This window comes from Lutjanus erythropterus, chromosome 2, assembly GCF_056507025.1.
Source record: "Lutjanus erythropterus isolate fLutEry1 chromosome 2, fLutEry1.hap2, whole genome shotgun sequence".
Classification (NCBI taxonomy): domain Eukaryota; kingdom Metazoa; phylum Chordata; class Actinopteri; order Lutjaniformes; family Lutjanidae; genus Lutjanus; species Lutjanus erythropterus.
In genome coordinates this window covers 2089002-2116535 of record NC_139318.1, presented here as the reverse complement: position 1 = coordinate 2116535, position 27534 = coordinate 2089002, and the positions used below count along the sequence as shown (strand labels likewise).

Genomic DNA, 27534 nt, shown 5'->3' with positions numbered 1-27534 from the left:
AAGAGTAAAATAGACCATAAAGCAGGTTTAACTTTTAGTCCGCAAGACAACACTGGAGTTCCACAGGAAAACAGCATTGCAGAATCTCACAAACAATGGAAGTGAACGGTGACCAGTTTTCAAACGTAAAAAACAACAGAATAAAAACATAAAATGCCTTCATACTGCTCGTCTGGTGTAATCCAAGTCTCCTAAAGCCCCAACATGCCAAGTTAACTAAAAATTGTGGTGTGACAGTGTGCAAACAGCATGTCAGGACTTTAGGAGACTTGGATTATGCCAGACAAGCAGCATGGAGGCATTTATGTTTTGTTTTTGCTTTTTTTCAGTTGTTTTTTTATGTTTCATAACTGGTCACGATACAGTTGTATTGTTTGGGTTATTCTGAAACACTGTTGTCTTGTGAAACTCCAGCAGTGTTTTTCGGACTAACAAAATAAACTCGACCCTTAATCAGCATAAGGGTGAGTAGTAGGCGTAAGGGTGAAATATCCCCTTAACATTGCAATGAAAGTGCTTCTTCAGTTGTGAAACACTGGTATGGATCTGCATGGTAGTGATGTGTCATTCACGAATGATCCAGGTCTAGAGCCGGCTGTTTGAAGTGAACGACGGGAACCGGCTCTTGATTGCGAGCTGATTTGTTTTTTTCGCCTCTTTTTTCTGTTAAAGCCGCACGTGATTGGTCAAGATGTGTGGTGGTGTGTATGTCCACACTGTGGGGGGGGGGGGGGGGGGGGGTATAGACACACACAAAACAGTGAGCACATGAACAGGAGGGAGGGAGACGAGAGAGAGAACATGCGCTGCAGAGAGAGACAACACGCTGGAAAGGTGAGAAAATAGGCCCATTCGAGATGAACTGCGCTTCGCCTGGAAAGTAGATGAGATCAGGCGGCCGCAGCAGGAGGTGGAGACGAAAATCTACAGTCAAGTCGGACAGTTTTCAACAAACTTAAGAGAGAATAGAGGAAGAGACACTAACATCCTGTTAGATCACCCGTAGTCCTGTAGTCTGCAGACCACGTTCATAGCTGAAGAAATAAAGTGCGTTCTTGATCGCTGATTGAAGTTAAAATAGAAGAGATCCTCCTTCTGACACATGTAACATCTGTTCTTTTATCTGCCACACACAAACTAAGATTAAAATTTCATTGCACAACAGAAGACTGATATATCCAGCGTTAAAAGTACACAGAAAATTTGTATTTTATACAATATGTGGTGTTTGTTGTCAAAATTAAGCACTCTGCTGAATTTTGTAGCACTCTGCTCCATGTTGAGTAGCCATATAAATAATAAACATTTGATACAATGTATGTTTTTTACATTAGTAATTCATTTTGCACATAATTTTACATTATTTTTGGTAATAAATTAATTTAAGCAACAAAAAATCTGAGGAGCCACTTGGGAGCCGAAAGAACCAGCTCTTTTTAGTGAACCGAGCCAAAAGAACCAAAGAGCTGGAATTCCCGTCACTACTGCATGGCTGCTATAACTGCGCTCTTATCACCACACATATTTCACATAAGTGAAATAAATCTTTAATCTTTAATAATATTGCGGTATAGTCAAAATTCATACTATAGGGCACAATCATATCAGTATACTTTCTATACCATTTACACTATCCACCACTAGCTACCATGTGATTGACAAGACATTCTCAGTGAGTCAGTTGACAAGGTCAGAAAACTGTCAAACTATTTTTTGCCTCAGATGTTTTTAGAAACATTTTTCAGTGACTGTTAAATTGTAATACGAGAGAGATTGCGACGTGATCACGACCAGGTGGCCATCATTGTGTTTCCGGTTTCCAGCTGAGCCTCCTGAAACTCATATCAAGCTGTCAAACTTGGCACTGCTGATCAAATATGAATCTGTTTTCTATACTTCTATATTTCTCACCCAAATTGCTTTCAGAAACATGTTTTAGTAACTGTTTAGTTGTAATATGAGACACTGTGTGCAGACTAAGGCCAGCTCACAGTACATCATCCACCCGCTCCACCGTTGGTGGTTAACACTTGAGTCAGAAACAGGAGCGACATTGAGTAGCAGGTTGATTTTCAAAATAAAACACCCTGTTCAAATTCCTGATCCTAAAGATGCACAAAAAACAAGGAAAATGACCAAATCAACAAATTCTAAGCAAATCAACAAAATCAGCCAAGCAAAACACTTGACTTCTAAAATGGTCATGGTATGTTATGAAGCTGTGTGGAAGAAAGATAACAATTGCAGGCATGACCAAGACAATGAAATAATTTCTTCTACTTTTCTGTTCTTGTAGTTATTGTTACATTAAGCTTCCATCCATGACATTACACTACAATACACATCCTGCAGGTGTTTCACATTAAAAGCCTCTGAAGAAAAGACGATTAGTGAAAGATTTTTAATGTAATGCAGAATGTGTTAAGTTTAATGAGGTGAAAAACTGGCAATAGAAGCAACTGTTCTTAATTATTAGGAACAGTATTTGTGAGAGAAACCTCTGTATGCATTGTCCCTTCATTGAGCACACTGTATGATGCTTTATAATGTGACACATAATGTGTGGTTAAGATCGGTTAGATTTGGGGACAAAAAGGAAAAGGGGAAAAAAACATGGTTTAGGTTAAAATTCTTGCACAGGATCCTGATGGATTTGATGTAGCCTTAGCATTATCCTGCCTTTATCAAGACAACAGATAAACATGGTGGAAGTATTGACTTTTCATTAACAGCAAATAACTCTAATATAGGACTCTGTGAAATACTCTAATTTTCTCTGCAGTTGGGACATTAGATGATGGCTTGTGGGTCCATGATGACTCGTTTCCTTTGCTTATCATAGATTATATAATTACTGCCATTACTTTTGTGTTAACAGAACTGATGATGACAATCTTTGGCAAAAAATGTTGTAGATTTTTGCACATTCTTGACATTTTCACCACACGAATAAACTGTTTTGGAGTTTTTCTCTTGGGTATGTGGGTTCCTTGATCCATTTCTTGTTCTTAGGTTTGGAAACTCTACACCAGAAATGTTCCAGTTCTTTGACATCAGAGGAAAGGCTCAGAAATCCTCAGCCACCTCTAGACAGGTGGAAGATAAATGTTCCTCTGCTGCACACACCAGCTATTGCACCAAACTGACTATGTATGTGACCTGGGGAGCAATCACAACATTCTGGGCGGTCAAGAGCCTCACACAAGCTTCCCATGTAAAATAATTTACCCATCAACCTTCAACCAAGTTTTCTCGTCATTTTGCAGCTTACTGAAAAGTGTCAGGCAGTTGAATCCCTGCTTGAACAATTGAAGGCTCACCACAGTTTCCACACTGGAGAGACTGGCTCTCACAGAGACAGAAGTACAGACAGAGGCACTCACCTGAGTAGGCCCAGTAGGTCTCCTCGGTGGCTGCTCTCCGGTGTCGTGTCCCGCCGGCCGTGGCTCTGCGAAGGCCTTGGATAGGGGCTTGGGACTCGGCTTGGCTTCCTGTCAGCGCTGTAGGGGAGGAGGAGACGAGGACAGCCGGGTTAGCATAAACAGCAGCACAGCTCCAGCAGCACTCTGCTGCCCTGCCTGGATACCTGCTGGGCAGGATGACAGCCAACTGTGTCCTTAGCTGCCTTGCCACGCAAGCTGCCTCATAATAACATTCACAATAGGAACAAAGGTCAACAACAAAGAAGAACTACGCTTTGGAACTTAAACAGACCAGGCTACCTCACATCCTGCTAAGGACAACCTCAGTCCTCAAAACCAGTTCAGACAAAACAGCATCACAAGTGAGACTAAAAGGATTTAGCAGCATCAGAAAAACACCTTCAAATAATAAAGAGTACAGACAAAAACATCAGAGGGAAATAAACAGATAAATGTCAGCTTTGGCTGTTGTTGAGGACCTGCTCTGCCTCTCTTATATAGGCTCAAAATATTGGTGTGCTTCTGAAGAACAGGCTCAAAGTGTTTTGATAGTCATAGGTGTATCTTTTGGAGGGGACGCAGGGGACACCTACACATAAATATTTAGAACACATGCATTTGTCCCCTCCCAATAAAAACATGAAAGTAGCAGAGGACTTCTTTTTTGATGAACCACTAGAATGCAATGCAACAATGCTGTCAGTAACATAGATGATGGCAGTATACAACCTCAAATGTTATAGTCACACTTATAGTCACAGTTGCATAGTTGGTCTCCTTGCTGTGATACATCAAGGTTGCCGTCATGTTGGACTGGGCAAGGCTGACCTGCGAACACATGTGAACTGGGGAGCTGCAGTTTTTTTTTGGGGGGGGGGTAAAAAGCACTATAATGTTTTCATTTCTCAACAGATTTCAGTCAGTCATGTTATATTCAAGGGTTTATGATCTAAATAGAGTACATTCTAACTTGTGCCACCTAGGTCATGTCAAATCAGTTGTGAAATGTAAACTTTGTAGCGTATTCTTTCCCTAGAAAAATGGAAGATCCTGCATTTACATGTATTTGTTTACAGGCCAGTCTTGACTGGATGAAAATGGCGTTGACATCAACTTATGATCCAAAGGAAATTGTGGCATCTACATATGTGTCTACATGGTCAATAACCATGGAGGAGCCAGAGGGGAAAAGGAGGAGGTCTGATATAGGACATTTGTTCACAAAACCAAGTAAGATGCGAGTTATGCTACAAGGTAATGTTTTGTTTTGTTTTTTGAGTTGACTTCTAGAAATGCCATTTGCTACTTTGCTAACTAATCTCAAGGTAATGTTGCCTGCTAATAATTAAAGCATGCTAGCTAGCAACTAGCTTGCAACAACATTTGTCATAACCTGCATGTAGGTGGCAGGTCAGAGGTTGTTGTTGTTTCCTGTGGGCTTTGAAAACATAGATAGTGGATGCTGAAATGCCACCTGAAACCAAGCAGTCAATGGCATGCTTATACCTACAGTGTGCATCTGGTGAATTTTGTGCTGTTTTTAACATAAATAATCATAATCACCATTAATTGATGCAAAAAGACACAAAATTGTGCATGGAAGATTGCAGGAATTTAAGTATTGGATGTTTAAAATTTCCACAGGGAGGATTTTTGGATCCCCCACTTCAAATGTGTCGCCCCAGAAAATGAACCCAAGCCATTACAGATATAGTGTAGTATTTTGTGAAATAAGACTGAAAGATGGAATGCACAGTATCTAATTTAGACAGTTCTTTGAGTGAACCTGGGGTTTGTGGTAAACATGGATTACACACAGGGCCCCAAGACTCCCATGTTCAATGCATGTCAATCAGTTTTTTTCAGTTTTATTAATTGCAGTTTTATAAAGGATTCTGCACCACTAAAGTTCTTTATCAACAAGGGCATCCTGAATTTTAGCTGTTTTTGTTTCTGTTTCAATAACTTTATTCTTTAGAAAACCTGCAACCATTTTTTTTTATTCTCGGCTCTGGGCGTACACTGAAGCTGCCAAGAACAGTATACTGTGTGAGGCTAAAGGGAACATATACAATTCACAAAAGGATGTGGGTGGAAATGGATGGTCAGTGGCAGCCCAACAGAAAATGTGTGTCTTGGGGCCCCAACAAGTTAATCTGACCATGATGTTGTTCAAGAAAAACTCATCAAAATTAGTTTGTACAATGTTTTTCTTTTAAATTATAAGTAACACAAGATCAACACTGTCACAAAGCTGGTGCTTTTGTTATATTCACTCTCACTCATATTTCTGTCTCTGTATTTTGATGCATCTTTCCTTTTGTTGCTCCTGTCTGCCTGCAAATGATTAAGATAAGCAGATACAAGACAAGCCATTCCTGTTCTGGGGAGATATGATCAGTAGAAAGGCAACATTGTAATTTGGTTGACAAGTTGATGCAATAAAAGCTGCAACTGGATGTAACTTTATCAGGCCCCTTTTACATAAAAATGTTCTGAAATAAAAAAAAAGAAAATCCTGCTCATGCAGATAGAAGCCTCTAAATGCTAACTGATGAGAGGTCACAACTGAGCTGAAGAGAACATCTTCAACGTTTATATCCTGTGCTGTCACAAGCACATGCCATGAGGTGATGCATGTTTCCTTCTGTGCAGTGATATGGTTGCTGGGTGTATGTAGTTCAGTAGAAAGAAACTAGTACCTACATGAAACTGCTCACAACAAGAAGACAACAACAATATATTTCATTTTGGGGTGAACTGTCCCTTTATGGCTCCAACCTTTAAAAACATTAAATTCCTTCTCACAATCAGACATATTCCAGCAACGCAGCATTTCTTAGAATTAATTTCTCATGCATTTCATTTGGGAGCACAATGTTCAAATGGAAAAAAAGTCAAGAACCCCTCTGACGGTTTCATGTGTGAAACTTTAAATCACCTCCTCTCGGGCTCAGAGACCTTCTTGATCCCTGCTAAAGAAAAGGCAGAGATGGAACGCTTGGCTTCTTTAAAGTGGAGGACAGGATTTCTGACAGCTCCTCTCCTAATGGCTCCACTGTGCTCTGTGATTTGGCCTTTTAAAGATCTTTCACAGGACAAAAATCATGCTAAAAGGAAATGAGTGGAGTCTTTTAGACCCGCTGAAGGCCACCTTTAACTCTCTATTCATAGTGTATCTTACAAGCCGCAGTACAGTACAAGTCCAAAGAGGGTTTTTCTTTTCTTTTCTCTTTGTAATATTTTACTTTGAGTGAAGAGCGTTGGGGCATTATTTGACAAGAGTAATCACACACATTCATGCTAGTTATTTTAAGCTATATTCACAATTGTTGTCTTGCACGATATGTAGCCTTTTGCTGCTAATAGCTTTGGCAGTGCACTCACACAGAATTTAGTGTATTTTTTTTAAATGTTATTCACTCTTGAAGGGACATTAACATACTAACATCTTCTTCCACCAAGGTGAGCAGCTGCCAAGTGTTTCACTCCAATTAACCACTGAAAAAAATAAAGTTTACTTGGATCACGTCATTGCAACACCAATATCTGGGTTAGTTCACACTACCAGCTAGAAGCTCCTCCAGCCAGTGTTAACTGAAGTCTTCAGGTAAAAGTTCTTTCTCAAATGTGGTTAATAGTCGGATGTATGGTCAGATGCTATTGTTTATTTCTATTACATTTAGTGTTATGTTTTAATCTCGTGCAGTATTACTTTTCATTATCATGGGCAATATGTTAATTATCAAGTGTAATATTACATTTCTGTTATAGTTAACATCATGTTTTAATGTCATGTGCAATATTATATCACTATTACATGTAATATCATGTGTTAATATCATGTGCAATATTACTTTTCAGGATTAATATAAAGTTCTGTCTTATCCTTATTCCATTACCATGTCAACCAGATTAGTCAGCATTAGCTGGAGAGTGATAGCATGGATTCTAGCATGGTTAGCAACAGCGGTCACTTTAACATAAGGTATGGGGTGGAGGATTTTTTTCTCTCTATCTCCTTCACCTGCAACAACAACATTCAAAATGGGATGAGTCACCCCCACTTAATATCCCAGAAGCGCAGTGTGCACTAAGTTCGAGTCAAATTTTATTTAGCTAATGTTTAATGTTTTCCATACACAGAGATTGTCTGACTTGACTCGGTTTGACTCATCTCATCAGACCAGAACAGCAAGGGTTTGCATTTCCATTACAACAAGGCTACCCACTTGAAAGTGTGTCTTTTAAATGAAGACAAGCTCAAGGGGGCTGCATTCAAGCAGCTATATAACAGTTCACGTCTCTGGGATAAACACTAAAGTTATTTATTTATTCACACTAAAAGTCCCTTGGTCTTTTGTTATTTAAACGCTTTTATTATGAAGCAGCACAAACAGGAAATGTTTTCATTCAGGGGTTTCACAGCAGTAACTTAACATGACTTTGACACAGCTGAAAGAATTGGTAAAATGATGCAGATACCTGAAAGTACAAACAGCGACACAGGAGAGAAACTACATTTCAAAACACAGAGATTCAGTTAGAAGCTACAAAAGTACTGAGAGTTGACCATAAAGAAACATCTTTCTCTCTGCTCTCCTGGACACACAACAGCTGAATATCACAATGCTTGCTTGTTTGACGGAGAAAAGAGGATTGTCACGGGTTGGCTGTGGTTGGTGAGACATCACCGCAGCCCACTTGGAGGCAGGTCAGGCTTGCTTTGGCCCCACGCCAGAGTTGGTCCATCTCAGGCGCAGCTCGGTGCGATAAAAGCAGTAATGGAGAAGAAAATCAAGGTGGCACAGGTTGTCTCGGCGCGGCCAGTTGAAAAGCCCCAAAGGAGGCATGACAGTGTGCCTCCACACGTTTAGGATGACATATGACTTCAGCTTCTAGTCATACCTCATAGTTCTATTCAAGCAATAGCTTAATTTTCTAACACTGAGCATAAGATGTAGTCATTTGTCAAAAAATATTTGGAAAGTCAGGAAAAAACTGTCAAAATACACTGGGGTAGGGCTTTAAATGTTCACATTCAGGTGTGTTGAGTTCAAGTGTGTGTTGGGTTGCACTGTGTCACATGTATTCTCGTGCTGGGATATGTGCTTTTGGCTTTCAGTGGGGAATCTCACCTTAGCCCACTATAAATACACTGTGGCAGCGACAGGAGGAGGAACTGCCACCTCACATCTGACCCCACAGTGACCAGCTGTGATTATGTGAACATAGGGAGGTGTGTGTGTTTGCATGTGTGTGTGTGTGTGTGTGTGTGTGTGTGATATCTGAGTATCAGCAGGGACAGACTGAGCTGTCTCAGGCAAACCTGAAAATGTCAATCATTTCGTAATGGAAACTCAAAGTCTCAAGCTTTTTGCAAGGCATTGTGGGGGAGATTTAAAGGCTCAGGATGAACAAAGGGTGAGTCTTTGTTTCAATGACAGCCCCCCATCTCTCTCCTCCCTCGCCTCCCCCTCTTCTTGTTTTAATTCTTTGGGATGTAAGCGTGGCTCATGTCTGTGAATGCCAATGGGAGGCAGCTCTATGGCTTTTCTATGAATTACATTATTGATTCCCAATACTGCTCAGAACAGAAAATGTAATTATGCACAGACCCCGCCCTAACCCCCTCATCCTCGCCAAACACATCTTCTTCTTTCCCTTCCCTCTTTCTCTCTCTTGTCTTTCACTCGGTGGCTTTTCATCAATTTGTCTTTCACTCCTGCCTTCAGGAGCCTGCCTCGCCCCCACCATCACCTGACCTCTCTAAAGCCTCCAAGTGCGTTGTCCTTCAATCATGTCAGCACAGCGATGGCTTTCCCAAACTGCTCTGCAGCAACATCAGCGGTTTAGTGCAATATAACATCCTAAAAATGTGACTTTAACTTACATTATCTTTTAAAAATTGAAACAATAATAATAATCACTTGCTGCCTGGTTACATATGAACCAAATCAATTTGACATTTGCACACTAACCTGCTTCCTGCCCCTCCCAAATTCCCTAACGTCGGCCAGAACTAAAACTATTAAAGATAGAAAAGTATGATTCTAAAACTTGCTGATCTCTTTCTCACTTCAAATTTGCCCATAACCTGATTTTGGTTGAGGATTTATTGCATGTTTCAAGAACAATCCCAACATAGTTCTAAATTGAAAATGGACCAGTAAGAAACTGTCAATAATCTACATGCAGCATATAGCGTAAACTAAGGCTAGATATCATTTAAAAAATTACAATACAAATTCTGACTTTAAATTTACAATTTTAAGATTAAACTTTGAGATTAAACTTTGAATTCTGACTTTAATCTAAGAGTTCTCTCTTTACTCTCATAATCCTGACTTTATTAATTCTGACTTTATTAATTATGATATTTTGCTTAATTTTGACTTTAAACTCAGAATTAAGAGATTAAACTCTTTAGTAAGTCTGATATTAATTCTGACTTTTTGCGGAATTCTGACTTAACTAATTCTGACTTTTCATGGAAGTCTGACTTTAAACTCTAAGTTTAAACTTGGAATTTAATTTTCAGAATTCTGACTTCATTAATTAAGACTCTTTTCTTGGAATTCTGACTTTATTCATTCTGACTTTATTTGCAAAATTCTGTCTTGATTATTTCTGACATTTTGCAGAATTTTGACTTTATTAATTCTGACTTTTCATGGAATTCTGACTTAGTAAATCTGAATTTAAACTCAGAATTCTGAGATTTAACTTGGACTTTAATTTAAGTCAGAATGTTGACTTAATTATATGTGTCGCTATCTTTTTCCATCCAGTCCAGCTACAGATTTGTATTGGTATAAGTCTCATCCACTGACACTGTATTTCATGGGCCAACAAAGTCAAAAGTATTTGCATGACTACACACCACTAGAGGTAAGTGAGAAATTTAGATGAACCTTTGAAAAAAGTAGATTTGAATTGGTTGAGCAGGTTGAACTAATTTGAATTAAGCAGATTTGTCATTTTGTTTAAAAGATTGACTTTTTTTCTGTATACCTCCTTCTCTCCTTCTGTGTCCTCCTCCACTGTTTTTATTTCTCTCTGAACCCAAGGAGCCCTCACCTCAAACCCCCCCCCCAGTCTCCATTGCATCTTGGTCGTGGCCATTCAGACGTGTCCGGCCATTTAACAGGCTTTATTTATCCAGGGCCGATGCCCCATTAAGGCGAGCGGACAGACTCAAGCTGAATCTATTTCATGGAGGGGGGCTCTCCTATGGGCCTCTACCACACGAATAACAATGTTTAAGTCAGTGACAGCAAAAAGAGAGAGAGAAGGCGGATTGAAAACAGAGGTGAAGGACACTGAAGGAGATGAAGGAGAGGAATGACAGATGAGAATGGCAGGAGGAGGAGGATAAGATGGGAATAAAAACAGAGAAGATGATCTTAAAGAGAGTCAGAGAGGGGGTGAAGGAGAAGCCGGGAAAAGTGGAATGTGGAGTGAGGAGAGCGCATAAATAGGAGAGGAATTAAGCACCAACGATAAAATTACACTCCTCTCCTAGCAACAGTTACCGGGTCACTGATGGACAGCCGGCTGCATGGCAACCAGTCAGTGGCAGAGGATGAGAGGAGGAGAGATGAACAGAGGCCTACTGTTGGGCTGAGGGGGAAGAAGAGGAGGAGAGGAAGGGGGGGGGGGGCTGTCATGGGAACATTTGCAGTAAAATACAATGTTGTGCACTCCACTGTAAAGTATGTACATATAAATATTAACATTTTAGGCATTTAACTGCTGCTCTCCCCCACTAAGACTGAATGCACTGTGGTGAAACAAAGAGATTCAGCACAGAGGAGCGTTGGAAGTTTGATTTTCACATCGCTGTGTCAGTCTCACTAACTTTGGAGCTCTAAAAAGAACAAGAGACATAGATGAATGCAGAGCTGCTGTTCTGACAGGAAGATTTGAACATTTTAACTACAAGGTCTGTGTTGTCAAAAGAAAGCTGGCTCATGATAAGGACGAGCTTTCATTGTTATTCCACAGATAGTTATCACTTTAAGAGGAGACATGGACTGAACAGACTGCACAGATAAAGACAATGACAGAACAAGCTGTCCTATAAGGAACAATGAGACATCATGAATGTCACTTTGTCGAACCAAAGCAGAAAATTCTCTCTGACAGAGCTTCAGAGGAGACAAAAATCCTACTTAGCGTCCACACACTAATGACAACCCCATCTATAATGCTTTACAACAGCAACAGCAAGAGCCTATTTAAGTCCATAAGAAAACCAGACTCATCCATCCCTGCAGTCCAGCAGCATGTGGTCAGACTGCTTTTAACAAGAAAATAAGTTTAATTGTAGTAAGATGGTTTATCAAAATAATATGACACATGTAAATGATTATACATGCCCTTATTTAACCCTGTGAAGCCATGAAGTAATTGCCAGAAAATTCTAAAATTTTGAAACTATTTATTGGATCTTTTGACAAAATAAAATTAAAAGATTCTATATCAGTTACATGTGTGATATTTTGTTTGTACCATTTAATACGTCAGGAATTAAAAAAAAAAAATCACTGATCAAGTATTGTTTATTGCTTCTGGAAATTTGGCACATTTCAATTCATTTGGTTCCTTTTTCCAAACAGTAACCTTTTTTATTTCACACTGTGGACAGCAAAAAACAGCTTGGTCAACTGAATTGGCCCATATAACAGGAATTGTTTCAGTGAAAATCTATTAAAAAGACAATTATTAGCAAGCATTCACTTGCTTATAACTGTTTCCAACAATCAAATTATTACAATGGGAGTAGGATGAATATGTAAAAAACATTAAATTAGTTTGTTTATGAGTATAGAGATATAATTAGTTTCCATATCAGGATGTCATGGATGAGAAAAGGTGGGGAGTGTGGAGGAGGTGGGGTGGATGGATGGTCAAGCAAACATAGGACGTTCACCCAGTAGGTCGGGGTTTGTGTCCCATGTGAAACCAAAAGTCAAAATTAACCAAAGTTGTAAGTTGCATTAGCTTTCTGGCAGTGTATCATACAGACACTAAAGAGTAACTTGTGCATCCATATGATTCACTAAAGGGCAGGGCAAACATCTCAATATTTATGATGAGAACGGGTTGAGAAGTCCATCTGCTAAGGAACACACACCTCACACACACCTTGTGATGTGATGCCAGTTTTCTTTGTCACTGGACTTACATTTTTTCAGGTGTCTGTACTTTACTTGAGTATTTATTGGTCAGACTTTTTTCAGCTTCTGAAGGGGGACCTGTCAAAAAAAGTCTGGTAACCACTGGTTTAAACGATGGTTATGGTTTATGGTAATGTAACTGGTGGACTCTAGTGTGATGGAAAGCAGTAGCATCGTTGTTATAATTACTAGTGGTTTAAGAAGGATACTTACATAACGGAAAGTTCCAGTCCTGGATCCGGTTCTGGTCCAAATTAGAATTTGTTGAGCCAAGTTCATAGCGGCTATATAATGCAGCTGTGTGAGTAATGAAACACAGGTACCTTTTTTTTAAATAAAACAGTATCAACTACTGTGCTGTTTCTCTAAATTAACTAGTGCAGTTGGTCCACATGGAAACTTCATCTTTCTCTCCATCCATCCATCTTTCCTTCTCTCCTCTCTCCAATGCCTCTGCCCCTCTCCCCTGTCAGACTACACCCCCTCTCTGTCAGAGCTCATCTGCATCAGCACACACTGACAAACAGGAAGATATAGAACATTCAAGCCATGTATATGGAAATATATGGACCATCCTAATACTAAAATGCCATGCAGAGAGGCCCATCGAGGTTAGCAGCAATTGTTTTATAGTATATTTTCAAATGTTTTCAATACCACAGCCAGTGTAATATACAATATTAAATCCCAGTATCAGAATTCCAAATTTCCGATGTTTTTTCCAGAAACAAACACCTAAATTAAATAAAATAGAGCACAGCAAGATTTGTTAGCAAGCATCCAGTGCCAGCTTTCAGGAGCTGACACTTTTTAATGCTCACTGTTATGGACACTATTCAGTTAGTAGTAAAAATATATTGAGGTTCCATTTGCAGCTTTAACGTCCACACACACACACACACACACACACACACACACACACACACACACACACACACACACACACTGACACACAGTGCCTTCATCAGACATATTAAAATGCTCTTCCTCTAACATCACCACAGAGGCTCATAGAGCCGTGCAGCAGCCCAGTGCAGTGCACAGGTTGTGGGCTTATTGCTCCCACTACAAGCACCCTGTGAAGTGAAGGAGCCACTGGTCAGACTGAGCTGTCGTCCAGCGGTTTATTGCACTGTGGAGTGTTCTGCTTGTACCCACATTAAAGGAAAATGCCCTTATAAAGGCAGAGAGAAAGAAAGAGGTGACACTTTTTTCCCTCTGGCTATCTGCTCAGAGAAAAGAGAAATCAATGATCTTTTACAACAAAACTGCTTTGCAGACAGACAGATTGTACTTTTCATTCCACTACATTTTACTGTTTATACTTAAAACTTTATACATAATATTTGACTGGTTTATAAAAGATGACACATTGTTATAAATGAAACTATAAAGTCATTATAATTAGCTGCACCTGACCAGCTACAACATTAAAATGCTACTTATACATAAATGCACTGTGCATAATAATACAGTTATATAACATAATATAAGTGAGGTCATTCTGCTGCATACTGAGTACTTTTACTTTGGATGCTGAGGTTTATTCCACCACTTAATTTTAGTGTAAAAAGTATCTACTATATATTGTCACTTTTGGCTGTGCAGAGTCAAACCATGCCGCGTTAATTTGCATTTTCATTACCAGTTATATTGCACTGAGCTGTGCCGCGCCGTGCCTCAGATGGACCGTCTCCAAAGTGTTCCCAACCCACCTCTAAGCAGGTCGCTGTAACGTTACGCTGCCGATGGCCAAACCATCGCTTCTCTCCCTCAAACAAACATGCCAATATGTGTGTGCAGGAGTCCAGAGAGAACGAGGTTTTTAAAGGTGTCAGTGTTCAGCTCTCAGTACTTTTATAGTTTCTAACTAGGGCTTTAACTAACGATTATTTCCATTGTTGATTAATCTGACGAACATGTTCTCAATTAATCGATTAATTAATCCTGTCACATTAAAGGGATAGTTCACCCAAAAATGAAAGTTCGGTCATTATCTACTCATCCTCACGCTGATTGAAGGTCAGATTTACTTTTATAGTCCACAAAACACTGCTGGAGTTGGACAAGAAAACAGAGGAGAATCTCCCAAACAATGGAAGTGAATGGTGACCAGTTTTGATACGCAAAAAACAACTGAAAAAAACAGAAAATGCTTCCATGCTGCTCATCTGCCATAATCGAAGTCATTGCACATAATTTGCACGCTGTCAGAACACACACACCCAGTTCAACATTTCTGACAACAAAAGGTTTCTTATTTCTTGCATATCACTCAGCCAATCTTAACAATCACTCACATTACATGCATATAAGATATGCCATATTACATAGTTCCTAATCTAAATTAAGAAGCAGAAAACAATATGTGTGCTGTATACAGAATTTGTGTAGAATTGTGTAGATCCTAAATAATGCAACTGAGAAAAATACTGGATAAATATTAAAAACAATAAATCTCATCTTACACTGTTTTTCAAGTCTTTCCACTGACTGTTGTTTTCATTATCAGTCAATCTGTTGATCATTTTTGATCACTAAAGGAGTAGTTGTTTGGTCCATAAAATATCAGAAAATGTTCATCCAGAATGATGTTCTCAAATGTCTTGTTTTAGTCACAATACAAAGACATTCAGTATATAGAGAGAGGAGTAAAGAAAAAAATATACACATCTAAATTTTGACTTCTTTTTTCTTAAAAAATGACTAAAACAAATTAATCTCTTAATTGTTGCAGCTTTATTTCTAACTGAATCTCTGTGGTTTGAAGTTTAGTTTCTCCCCTGCATCACTGTTTGCACTTTCAGGTATCTGCTTTATTTTGCTGTTTCATGTTCACTTTCAGCTGATAGGAGTCGTGTCATGTTGATGAAAACCCATTTTTTTCTGCATCACAATAAAAATTTTGAAATAACAAACAAGGTGGACTGTTATTGGAAAGAATTTATAATTATAGGAAAGTGTTTAGTACCCATTTTACAGCTTCTTGACTCAAGACAAACAAATTATGACAGAACCTTAAAAGATACTTTCAAGTGGGTAGTAATATGCAGATGTAATCTGATGCACTGGGTCAAACCAAGTCAAGCCAAACAAGCACACATGTATAGAAAAGGGGGGTTTATGTGCCCTTATAGAGCATTTCATTATAAAGTGACAAAATAAAGTTTCTCCTACTGTGTTCATTTTCCAAACAACATGTTCAGACTGTAATTATGAGCAGCACAGTGTGAAAAAACCATTCACATCAGTCTCCTAATCAACAATCCAAGTCATAAACCACAATACCAACAAACTGGTGGCAAATTGGCTGCAAAGCCACCACGGTTAGCAGTCATGTCAAAGTAACATCCAGCACTGACTGTGATGGCTGTGCCCACAACCACACAACTGAAGAGTAAAGGTTCACAGACTCTTAGTTCAGATACTTTCATTTGCAATCACTTAAAATGACATAAAACACAATCTGTTTATCTGGTTTAGAATGTGTCTTTTCTAGATGAAGTGTGCACATGTAGGTTATATTGTTTTGTCGTGTTGCTGGTTGGTTTTCACTTCTGTTTGACTCTGAGTTGCCTGCTGCAGAGTTTTCTTCCTGGTCTGACAAAGGGTGAGGATGAGGGTGGAGCCTGGTTTTTATATAGGGGCCCAAGCCAAAGACCATACCAAGAGCTCTGACAGGAGGGGGGGATTAGGGTTTCTTTATCTTGAGTTTAAATTATTGTCTGTCAGTGATTCCCAATGTCTGAATGTGCCCCAGTTTGAATTCTGTATGGTGTGTTCAGAGGTCCACTCAAACCCTTAATCACAACTCTGATCAGCTGACTAATCCTACCAATGATGAGATATCAGATACATTTGGGTGTTAATGTGACAGGTCACCAACAACAGCTTAACACCTGATAAACTAGGTCAGATGAACAAATGAACAATAACATCATTTAAATCCCAGTGCTTGGTTTTATTGGTTCTGATTACTTTTTCAAAAATAATAATACTACACATCGTCTGGTAATTTCAAACTTATAAAATTGAAACTTTGTTGTTTTAATTATTTATTTTTATGGCCTCTCTGGGCCCTGCTGGTGGGCTTTGTGGGCCCTAATGTCTGCCTGTTAGACCTGCTAGCTAGGTTAGATTTTGTTTTGAAAGCCTAATTTTTCAACTGAGTCATGTTGACATCTTTTAAAGACCCCATGACCTCAAAGCATTTCTCTTCTTCTTTTGCTTTAACTTTATTCTGCAGACACTATGTTTGTCTGCAGAGACTGACCCCTAGGGGTGTAAGCTGCACATTACAATACAGTGTCTCCCTATCAGTTTAATAGAAAGAGGAGCGTCTGTATTTATGACGTATTGAAAATCATACCATTGGAATTTCTTAATAACCTGGTATACTGTAATACCTTTATACCATCTAAGCTTACCATGAACACTGAGTGGACATCCACATGAAAAGTGTCAAATGTTCCCTTTAAATGCTACAGTGGAGAACAAATAACTAATTTAAGGCTAATAGTGGGATTAACCACCCTAAGTCAAAATATCTGAAGGGTTTTCTGTTCTTTTCTATTCTGCCAGCATTACATGAATGCAACATATAGCTCTTACACTGTTTGCCAAGAATTCCATAATGAAATCCTTTGTCTTACACTCCAAGTGTGTATGAAGGTGCAAAATAATGATTTATCTACTGCTTACTGCTGAATGTTTGTTATGTGGGAAACAGTGAAGGAGTGAACAATTTCAGCCACAGCATGAGTGATTTTTCACCATTCCTTCAATCTGAAATATTCTTGAAATATTAGATGTCGTTTGCATCATTTTTTACACATTTCACCATGACAGATTTAGAATCTTTGAAAAGTTTGGGATCTCCACAAGAGTTTTGAGAAAGTTCTGTCCGTTTGAACAATGTAAGAAAAGTTAGTAACAATATGGCAGCTGCTGGGTCCAGTACAGTTTACAACAAGACTGCAGAAATGTGAAATCCTGCCTGTGCAGGTGTTCAGTGGTGAGTTCTGGTGGACAGATTCTTGTTACTGAGACATAGTGCAAACACACACACACACACACAGTGAAAGTGCATAGCAGATACATTGGAGATGTGTACCAAGGTAACTCATTTTCTCTCTAACACTCTGCCTCAGTGTGTAGTGCCAGGAGTCAATAAAGCTTAAAGGAGCCAGGACTTTGGCTGGCCTGGCCTTTTGTGTCCAGACACACTGCCGCTTACACAAAAGTTCCTCTTGAGAAGAAAAATAGACAACACTGGTTCCTGTCATCCATCACAGGGGGCCATTTAGGGGAATTGCAGAGTGTTTGCTCAAGCCTCAATTAAAATGCATGGCCCATCACTGTGTTCCTGTGCTTAACCTTGGCTCGCCCACTTCTCACTTGATCTCTCTTCACTTGACTTCAGAGAGAGCGAACATCAGGGTGTTCAAATGCATTGGAAAGCATGCACACACACACAGAACGCACACACACACGCACACACAAACACATACAGTGTATGTATGCCAGGGCTGGCCAAGTCAGTCCTTACTCTAGTGATTCACTTCATTAGCATTCTTTACATCTCCCTCCAATGCTCTTAGTGTTGAAGGACATCTAGCAAACACACACGCTCACACACTGATGCAGAGCTCGCCTTAACTCCACCTCCAGTGTGGCGCTGCTCTCTGGACGAGGTGTGCTGCTTTATGGTAGCAGCTGTCGTGCTACAGCAGGCTGGCAGGGAGGCAGGCGGGGGGTAATGGTCGTCCTGCAGCCCTGCTGGTGGCTCAACAGATAGTCTGGCACTGGAAACTGAGAGGACAGGGTGTGTGTGTGCACGTGTGTGCATGTGTGAGGGTGTGGGGATAATGGGGGGAGAGCTGACGTTGAAAAATGAAACTAAACTAAAAGTCTAAAGCTCCAACAGCAGCTCCCCAGAGACTGCGATGATTCTGATTACAGTTTGCTTCCAGTATCAGTTGGACAACAGACTTTTGTACAATACACATAATATGATATTGCTGTATTATCAAAACACAAATCCACTCAAAGTCAGAGGATGATCATATTAAAAACCCAGCCGAACAGGAAATCACTGATTAGTAACTCAGTCATCTGGATGACTCTGAATGACTTAATTCATCCTCCCAAATGAATAATTTGTGGTTAGACATTAACAGAACATTAAACTATAATATCAACATTTTAACACATCTTTAATAGGTGTCATCGATAACTCAATGTTGTATAGCAGATCAAATTAAAAGGACTATATCTGATACATTATTTAACTCCAGGTTAAACAAAGTTATATCCAGGTACCTGTCCAAAATCAGAACAAAACTGGATCATATCCATGTGATTAATTTAGCTGAGATATTTTACTGTTACTATTTATTTCACTGCATTAGCATACACAATAGTATATGTGAACTGATAGCAGTGTTTAGAGAACAAAGGTAACCTCACAATGTTTATATGAAGGAATGTGAGGACATCACTTCCTGGCCTACTGATAACACTTTGCTGTACATCTGTAGAATTACAATAGTGTGAAAATGATGTGTTAAAAGAAGTATTACAAGCAAGTATCAAATGTTTATGTACTCAAAAGACAATCACACAAACACAAGACTTTCACCCAGGAATACTTTTTTTCCTCCAGCTATAAAAAGTTTTAAGCCACTTAAGTTTTGTTACATGCGTGACTTAAATTACACACTTCTGTCACAAGAGTGAAATCACTTCCACCACATGACACACACACACACACACACACACACACACACACAGACACACACACACACACACACACACATCCATATATATATATATATATATATATACATACATATATATATATATATATATATATACATATATATATAAGCTGCCCAAGTAGTTTTTATGGCTAAGTCTAACCAAGCTGTGTCCTGAGCACAGCAAAATACAGCCAGAGGGCAAAGTCTCTGCACACAAATCCGACAACACACACTTCTAGTGGGTCTTATGTGATGACTGAAAGAGATTATTTTTCTGAGACTATAAACTGTTTTTTAGGGAAAATGTTTTTCAATGACCAGCACACTGACTAGGATTTATTAAGTTTATTAACTCTGCACATGGAGCACTATTGGTTACTGTAAACGCCAATCAGTATTTATAACATGTCCCTCCCTAGCTGCTTGTTTGTACAAGAAATACGTAAATACATACATAAATAGATTCTTGCTGTTTCATGTGGACTTTAAGAACAGTAAATGAGTACTCGCACTCCTCCTCCCAAATGGACTGAGGTGGCCACAACAGATTTGAAACTTTAGTTCTTATACTGCTTATATCTTGTCCTTAATTTGAGAGTCCTGATTACTAATATGTGCACACTAATTGAAATAAATAAATAAATGAACTTGTCTTGACAGCTGCCTGGCTCTGTAGAAAAAGAGAACATTTGTGCTGAATGCAAATTTAAAATTTCTCCTAAAGGTGGTGCAGGAGGAAAGGTCACAGAGGTCATGAAAATCTAAACTTTCAGTCTGTCGTTTCATGGCAATCCGATTGTAATAATTGGACATTTCTTTAAAGAAATTAAAACTAATGATGAGACAAGAGGAGAGGTTGGAGGGTCAGCAAACATATCAGGAGTCAGGATATTCATCATTCTGTGGGTCAGGAATAATCAAATGATTCTGATGACGAGTTTTTGATTAAAATTCTGTACTGGACTGAAGTTTTGGATGAAAAAGAGGGACGGTAAGACCGACGTGACTATAATTAGGCCTTTGTGCCTGTGAGCCAACAAAAAGGCAGCAGCGAACGACGTGGGTGAAGAAAAGAACAGACAGAGACAGAAAGGAAAAGGTGGAGGTTATGAGGAGGGGATTAGGATTGTGAAGCAGGAGAAAGGAAGGTGAAAGTAAAGAAGAAAGACGAGTTTTGAGCAAGGGTGGTCAGGGAGGGAGTGAAAGAGGAGGCTGTGGTGAGGAGAACAGGGAGGAGGAGGGGGTGGAGTGTGGAGAAGGGTGGGGGTGAGCGGAAAGGGATGGCAGGCTTTTGTGGCTGGCTGGACGTCGATCAGAGCAAAGCAGAGAGAAATCACTCGCTCATGGAGTCCGCCCAGCATGACTTCATGTTTTCTGGAGCCTCGGCCAAGGGCAGAGAAAGACAGTAGCATGCACAGCCACACACACACACACACACACACAGACACACACACACACACACACATGGGCTATGAAGCCCAACAAGGCACATCATCATCTCTGAAGCAGAAACACTGGGAGGCAGCGCCATGCAAGGAGGCTAGGGGAGAAAGAGGAAGCGTGGCCACAGCATATAGCTCACAGAGCTCTTTAATGTCATGGAAAATGCCCTCGCAGACATGCCTCGCCTCCAAAGCACCACCCGCCCTTCCTCCTCACCTTCCTCCAGCTCATTGATCGTATATAGACGGCCAGGCAGGCAGGCAGGCTGCGAACCGATGCCACTCACACCCTCTTCCCCTCCAGCCACCCACCTATTACCCATCATCCACCCCTGCACACACACACACACACACACACACACACACACACACACACACACACACACACACACATACGCTTGGCTAATTAATAGCCACTGTTCAGTGAGACAAGGTCACGCTGCCAGGAGGCTAAACACAATGCCACGAAGCTGACACCTCTGCTGGGACACGAGACAGAAGCTGTTAATGCACTGCTCCATTGTCCTATCCCACTGGAAGCTGTCCCCTGTCCCCACCCACCCACAGTTTTTTTTTTGTCATGTTTGTTTGATTTTTTTCAGTGCACACAACTGTGAAAGTAGTCAATGATTGTTTTTCTTGTGCAGTGAAGGTCAGATCAGTCCCATATCAGATCCAAGTGGGTGTAACCATCTGCTACATGTTATAGGATTTTTTGTTTTTTTTTTACATTATCTGTATATTCCTACAGAGAGGTATCTGCAGGTTAGGGCTGCACAATTTATCACAATCACAACAAAAAAAAGGGCAACATCAACATCACAGAACCAAAACTAAATTGCAAGTTTTAAAATTAATGAAAAATGTATGAGAAACCAGCACTACAATGAGGCTGATTTTCATCAGGAGAACAAGATTTTTAGAAAGACCACGTTTCTGTTTGGTTCAGACCTCAATAAACATCACAGCATCATGATTTTAATACTTTTTTTTCAGTGAACATGAAAAATGTAATGCAAGACTGATCATTTCCACTTATCATATTGCATATCACAGTTTCAGCCAAAATAATGCCGGTATAACTTTTTTACCAAATCGTGCAGCAATACTGCAGGTCCAGTTTTGAAAAAGCTTTTTCATGTAAGGCCTAAGTATAGACAGCTACAAACATGCCCACTTTTTCATCATAAAACTGTTTCTGAAGATTTGAGTCAAGCTGAGGCAAAATCTTTACCACCACAGAAAAAAGAAATGATGAAATAAAAAGGTTCCACCATCAACTGTCCATACACACGCGTTTGAGTTTATATTTAGTTGATCCACCAACCAGCAAGTATTTTAGTGAGAAACAGTCATTTTTGAAAGAGTCTGTACCTCATTTTCATTGTCTTCTTGGCTTGTTTGATACCAAATAAAATACCAGGTACAGGTATTATCCATAATGGAAACCCCACCCCCCCAAAAAACGAGCACAGACAGCAATAAATCTCTAATGTTGTTAGTCATCCTTATGAATTATGCTTATGAACTGTTATATTTGTAAGAGGAAGGAAAAAAATATGGATAAAGATAGGCATTTCTTGGAGCAAGTACAATATAAACACACTCTCAGACCAAAATAAAATATGGGCTTTAAACTGACATCACTTTGGAACCAGCAGAATGTGTCAGAACATCACAGAGTGAGGAGAAACCAGCAGGACAACACATGAAACTACACTGAGCTCTTTCAACATCTCACTCTCCCACTTGATTTGATCTCTTTACTTTTATGGTTTTATAGTATAACTATTACTCATTCTGAATTATTACTGCATACTTACACTACACATTGTTACTTTGTGTTTAAAATCATTGTTGTGGTGCCAAAACAAAACCAGTGTGTTTACATGAATCAAAGATGTCTTTGGAAAAGCTGACATTCTAAAAAAGTCAGGCTTTTGAGAACCTAATGTTCTGTACTAAAGAAAGAAATGGAAATCAATCAGTCAATTAATCACACAAATGTCTACAGACTTGCAAATGATCTGAGTCTCAGTAAAACAGAAGCACAGACTTGGCCTCGCTGCGCCGTTGCAGCAGTGACACCGGCAGTAAATGATGTAGTGTGCACTCAGAGAAATGTTTTTCACCATCTCTGCTTTCTGTACATGATGCTCCACTGAGTGCTACTGAAAAGGCTCCGAGCTTCAGCTGCGACTTAAATGACAGGCTGATGGAGTAGAGCGCAGGCTCACTGAACTTAAACCACGAGGCACCTGTCCTCTCCATAAGTATTCAGAGCAGGGGCCTGTGGGTGATCTTTAGTAATGTTCCAGCTGATTGCTGTAGGATGGCAGGGGTGATTTGTTGGCATCACCTTCCCACGATAAAAGGGAGAGGGAAAAAAATCTCTGAGCCCATCTCACCAAGGATGAGGGGCGAGGAAAGAGAGATGAGACATACTCTTCTTTATCTCTTTCCCTCTCTTTTCTAAGTAGGCTTGAAGGTCACCGCATATGAAACAATCCATAACAGATGTCGCGTTACAGAGTCTGGGAGGAGACAAAAGGCATCTGCTGCTGTGTCGTGCTCTCTCTGAAATGGCCCTTTTCTCTTAATAACTCACCGTCTTCCCATGTGACATTTCAATATTCACAGATACATGCTCGTCCTGCAGGCTTTTTATTGTCCAGCAACAGCCCGTGCAAAATGTCAATGCATTTGGCGCACTGACATGTTGTCAGGGCTGCACCCTCACGCTCATGTGGCCCATAGCACTGCTTTGGCCTCTTTTTGGATGCACCATGTGCACATTGTGTGCACTCAGTACAGGTTTTAGGAGTAGAACAAAGAACCACCAGCCACAAGGATGCCAAGATGCTGTCTGATGTATATTTTAAAGTCTGTGTGAAGGAAAAAGTGAGTTTTCTTCCGAACACATTATACATATTAGAAAATAGTTGCTGAAAATGTGAAAAGACTGAAGTAGACTGATGTAGTACTGAATAGTGGAGTCAGACTGTTAAATTGTTGTTCACAATTTCTGTGTTCAGGATTTTTTAGGTGAAACCTGAAACATGGCTTGTTGACATGCCAGAGCCGTGATCCCCCAACGCTATAACCCCACGAAGCGACACACCAACAACACAGTTATGAATGTACTTTCAGTGACTCTCTCAGTCCAAATCAGCCCAGCAGTTCACTTCAGCTCACTTCAGTTCCAACAACCCGACACAGAAGAAAAAAAATACCATCCTGTCACCGTCCTCTGGCTCTAGTGGCTCAAACATGTCTGGACATGTCCAATAAAGCTGCTAGGTGGGGATTTTGAGACCTTATTTTACATACTATCAAATTTAACTGGGCAGTTAATAACATGCTTTTGTGATGTGACAAACTCACATTTATTCTTGTTTTGCACAAACTTTAAACTTGTGCTATTTCATGTCTTTGTGTTATTTTGTTAGAGTCTCAATTTTAAAGGTGGTGGTTAGGATAGTCAAAGTTAAAAAGCAATTTAACCTCCATTTCTGTAAGAGCTGTAATTGACAGCATTCACAAACATTTTTTCAACTTTTCTTGTAAAAATTAAATTGGATGTTCATTATAAGACAGTGACTATTAAATTTTCATTAAATACTTTCACCAAAGTCCTCTAGATTACAACCAGGCCTTATTATAGTTTTATATTAAGATTATGAATCGGGTGAATGTGATCATGGAATCTCGTGGGATTTCGCGGGACATGATTTCACGTGATCTCCTGTGGAAGCAGATGCAAACAAACCGGAGACTGACGCGGTGCAACAGTTTGCTGCCGTAAAACTTTGCCGTGAGAAAAACAGATGCAGAAGTTAAAGGAGTCTGGATGAGAAAATGTTTGAAGAGACACATCAACACAGGTTGTTTATTCTTCATCCAGAACAGGAGGTGAGATTTTAACTGTCCCTCTGTGAACAGCAGTCTGCTGCTGGCTAACATTAGCATGAAGAGCTACAAAGTTTACGGCTGTTCTGCGACATTGTCAGCTGCTCTGTCTCGTTGTAGACTGTCTTCTCTTTATCCTGTTCTTGGAATCTCTTGCTGACACCAGCTTCAAGCAAGCATGTGTCTGAGTGTGTGTAGGTGTTATCAGCACTGGGGTGATATCACGGTCAGTTTGTCTGCTACGTGCATGACATGACCATCGTGCAGAACACGCGTGTGACAATGACGGGCACAGAATCAGATTTGTGACGCTGACCAGCCGGTCACTGGTCAGGGCCCGTCACATGAAAACCGGCCCAATTCTAAGCATTGCTGATTAATCAGTGCAAGTCTACTAAATTTAAAATATTGGAGGAAGTTGTCTCCCCAACCCTTCCTCCCCAGACTGAAGTTCAGGCAGGTTGTCTGCAGGCTGCAGAGACACTGACCTCCAGGTGACCCCTGAAAGTAGTATAAAGTAGTATTATCAAGCCCTGAAGCTTGAGCGTAAGACAAGCGCAACATTATACTTTGACAATGACAAGTGATGACGAGTCCTACCAACTGCTTATAACTGTCAGTTGTCTGTCAATGTAAAGCTTAGCCGTTATTCAGAAAACAAAAGCCAGCTACTCTTAAAATACACCCTGTCACTGCCTGCCAGACTCCATTCACATATTGCTGAATTGAACCATTATACTTCCTCTAAATTATTATTAGTGATGTTTAATGACTCATAAGCAGGCACTAACTAATTCAGCAAGTATTCTGGATTAATTTTAACAGGAAAACAAAAGCAGGCATTCCACACCAGAAAGGAAATTTCAAAAGAAAACATGCTGTAGTATTGTTGTTGGAGAAGCTGGTATTTCAACTTGATGACATACCATATTCATTTATGATTTAGGACTTTAAATATATCACATATTCCTGCTTCAAGTTCATTTTATTTGACCTGGAAACAGCAATACCATTTGTAATTGCAACATACAATTATGCATAAGCACCAGATACACTGTATTTAGTGTTTGCTGTGAAAAAGGAGGGTTTTATAAAAGTTAAAAAAGAAAGAAAAAAGGGATGAAGGTCCATAAAAAGACAATGTGATCTGATGAAGTGAGAGTGAATAAAATATTTTACCTTGTCAGTGGCAGAACTATCTGTGGTAATGCACAAGCCATAGCCAAGATGTTGTTTATCTAATGTAGAATGTAAGTCCCTTCAGATTGGTGAAACTCCTAAATTTACAGACTAAAGGAGTGCAGACATGACCTTCGTGTCCTCAATGGTAGCTATGGCCCTGGGTAGTTGGCATTTAAACTGAAGTGTAATGCCAAATGTGCATTATGCTTTTTGGTGGGTTAGAGTTAGGGGGCAGCGGGTGTCTGGCCCCAGGCACAGAAACGGTCAGAAACAGTCGCGGCACCATGCGTCCATTGTCTGCAGTCTGCTGTACTCTGCAGCCTTGGACAGGTGTCTCTACTTCAGAAAGATCTCCCGATGGAGCAATTTAAGCACATAAAAGCTGCATGAGCTAATGCACACTGGGCTGCATTCAAGAAAGTGACAATATGGCGGATGTTACACAAAGCCCGGGCTTTTCATCCGAGTGAATGTGCCCTATTAGGAGCAGCGGTTGTGTTTTTTTACAGAGCTCCTGTGGTTAAGTGGCTGCTTTAATTAGGCAAACATTATTGTGCAGTCATTCAGTAGACACTGTTAAGTCAAACAACTCAGTTAAGCCTTGCACTCTGTACAAATGTGGCTTAATTGGGAGTTAAAAGTCTAACTGTTGGGTTTTCAAATCTAATCAGTATGCCTTTGAAAGGGCAATCTGCTCAGAGCAGCCTATACTTGTGTTTGTAATGTCTCCGCTTGACACCCGCTTGATCTACGAGGCTGTTTTGGTTTGTTTTGGCTCGGTTGTAACACTGCAGCTGATTGTATAGTAAAGAAGTATTACTTTTAGAGCTGCAAGTGGAGTGATGATGGCAAAATTGAACTGATAAAATGTATTTATTAAAGGAGACAGCCAGAAGAGCAGCCATACACTTCCACATAGTCTTTAAGTGCTTTATAATACAGGTTCTTGGAACTTATAATAGACCATATAAAAAGTCATAGATTGTACATATAAAGGACAAAATATAGTGCAACTTCTATATGGAGAGAATTTAAAATAATCTTCATTTCTACATGACTAAACTAAGATACACTTATCAAGGCAAAGAGCAGTAGCCTTGACACTGGAAACCCTTGAACAAAGTGAAGATAGTCACTTAAAGAGTGAATGACATGCAGACTTGCAGTGATGATAAACTGAGAAATGCAGCAAATGTTCACTGAACCAATAAAGGCTATTTCAAAATCTTTTTTTTTTTGTTAAAAGATTACACAGTTAACAACAAACTACAGCTGGAAATTTGTTTCCCTGAGCTGCCACTTTTTCAAAGCAATTGAAAAGTAATTAAAACCTGCAATAACTGATTTCTTCAACAATCAAGGGCTGCAGAAGCAACTTATGATCAAAGTTTTTAAATTGATATTGCTTACTTGTTAGCAAACAGTTATATGATGTGATACAAAACAACATGATACGACATGAAACAAAACAAAACAAAACAAAACAAAACAAAACTATGCAATATACGTTATTGTACCCATAGGGAAATTTGTCAGATGCTGTATACATATAACTTCCTTTATAGTCATAGTATGAAAAACAAAACAAAATAAACAAACAACACATTGACAAAAACATATACTAGTTGCTTATTTG

At 39.7% G+C, this 27534-nt stretch overlaps 1 protein-coding gene across 2 annotated transcripts in view; it reads right to left on the bottom strand.

Moving 5' to 3' along the window:
* LOC146331006 (receptor-type tyrosine-protein phosphatase gamma-like) overlaps positions 1-27534 on the bottom strand; it is a 660966-nt gene that overhangs the window by 535456 nt on the left and 97976 nt on the right. For both annotated transcript variants that reach the window (XM_084725921.1, XM_084725912.1), the window contains exon 2: positions 3384-3500. In XM_084725921.1, coding sequence (XP_084582047.1) covers positions 3384-3500 — 117 coding nt within the window. The remainder of the gene's footprint in view (positions 1-3383; positions 3501-27534) is intronic.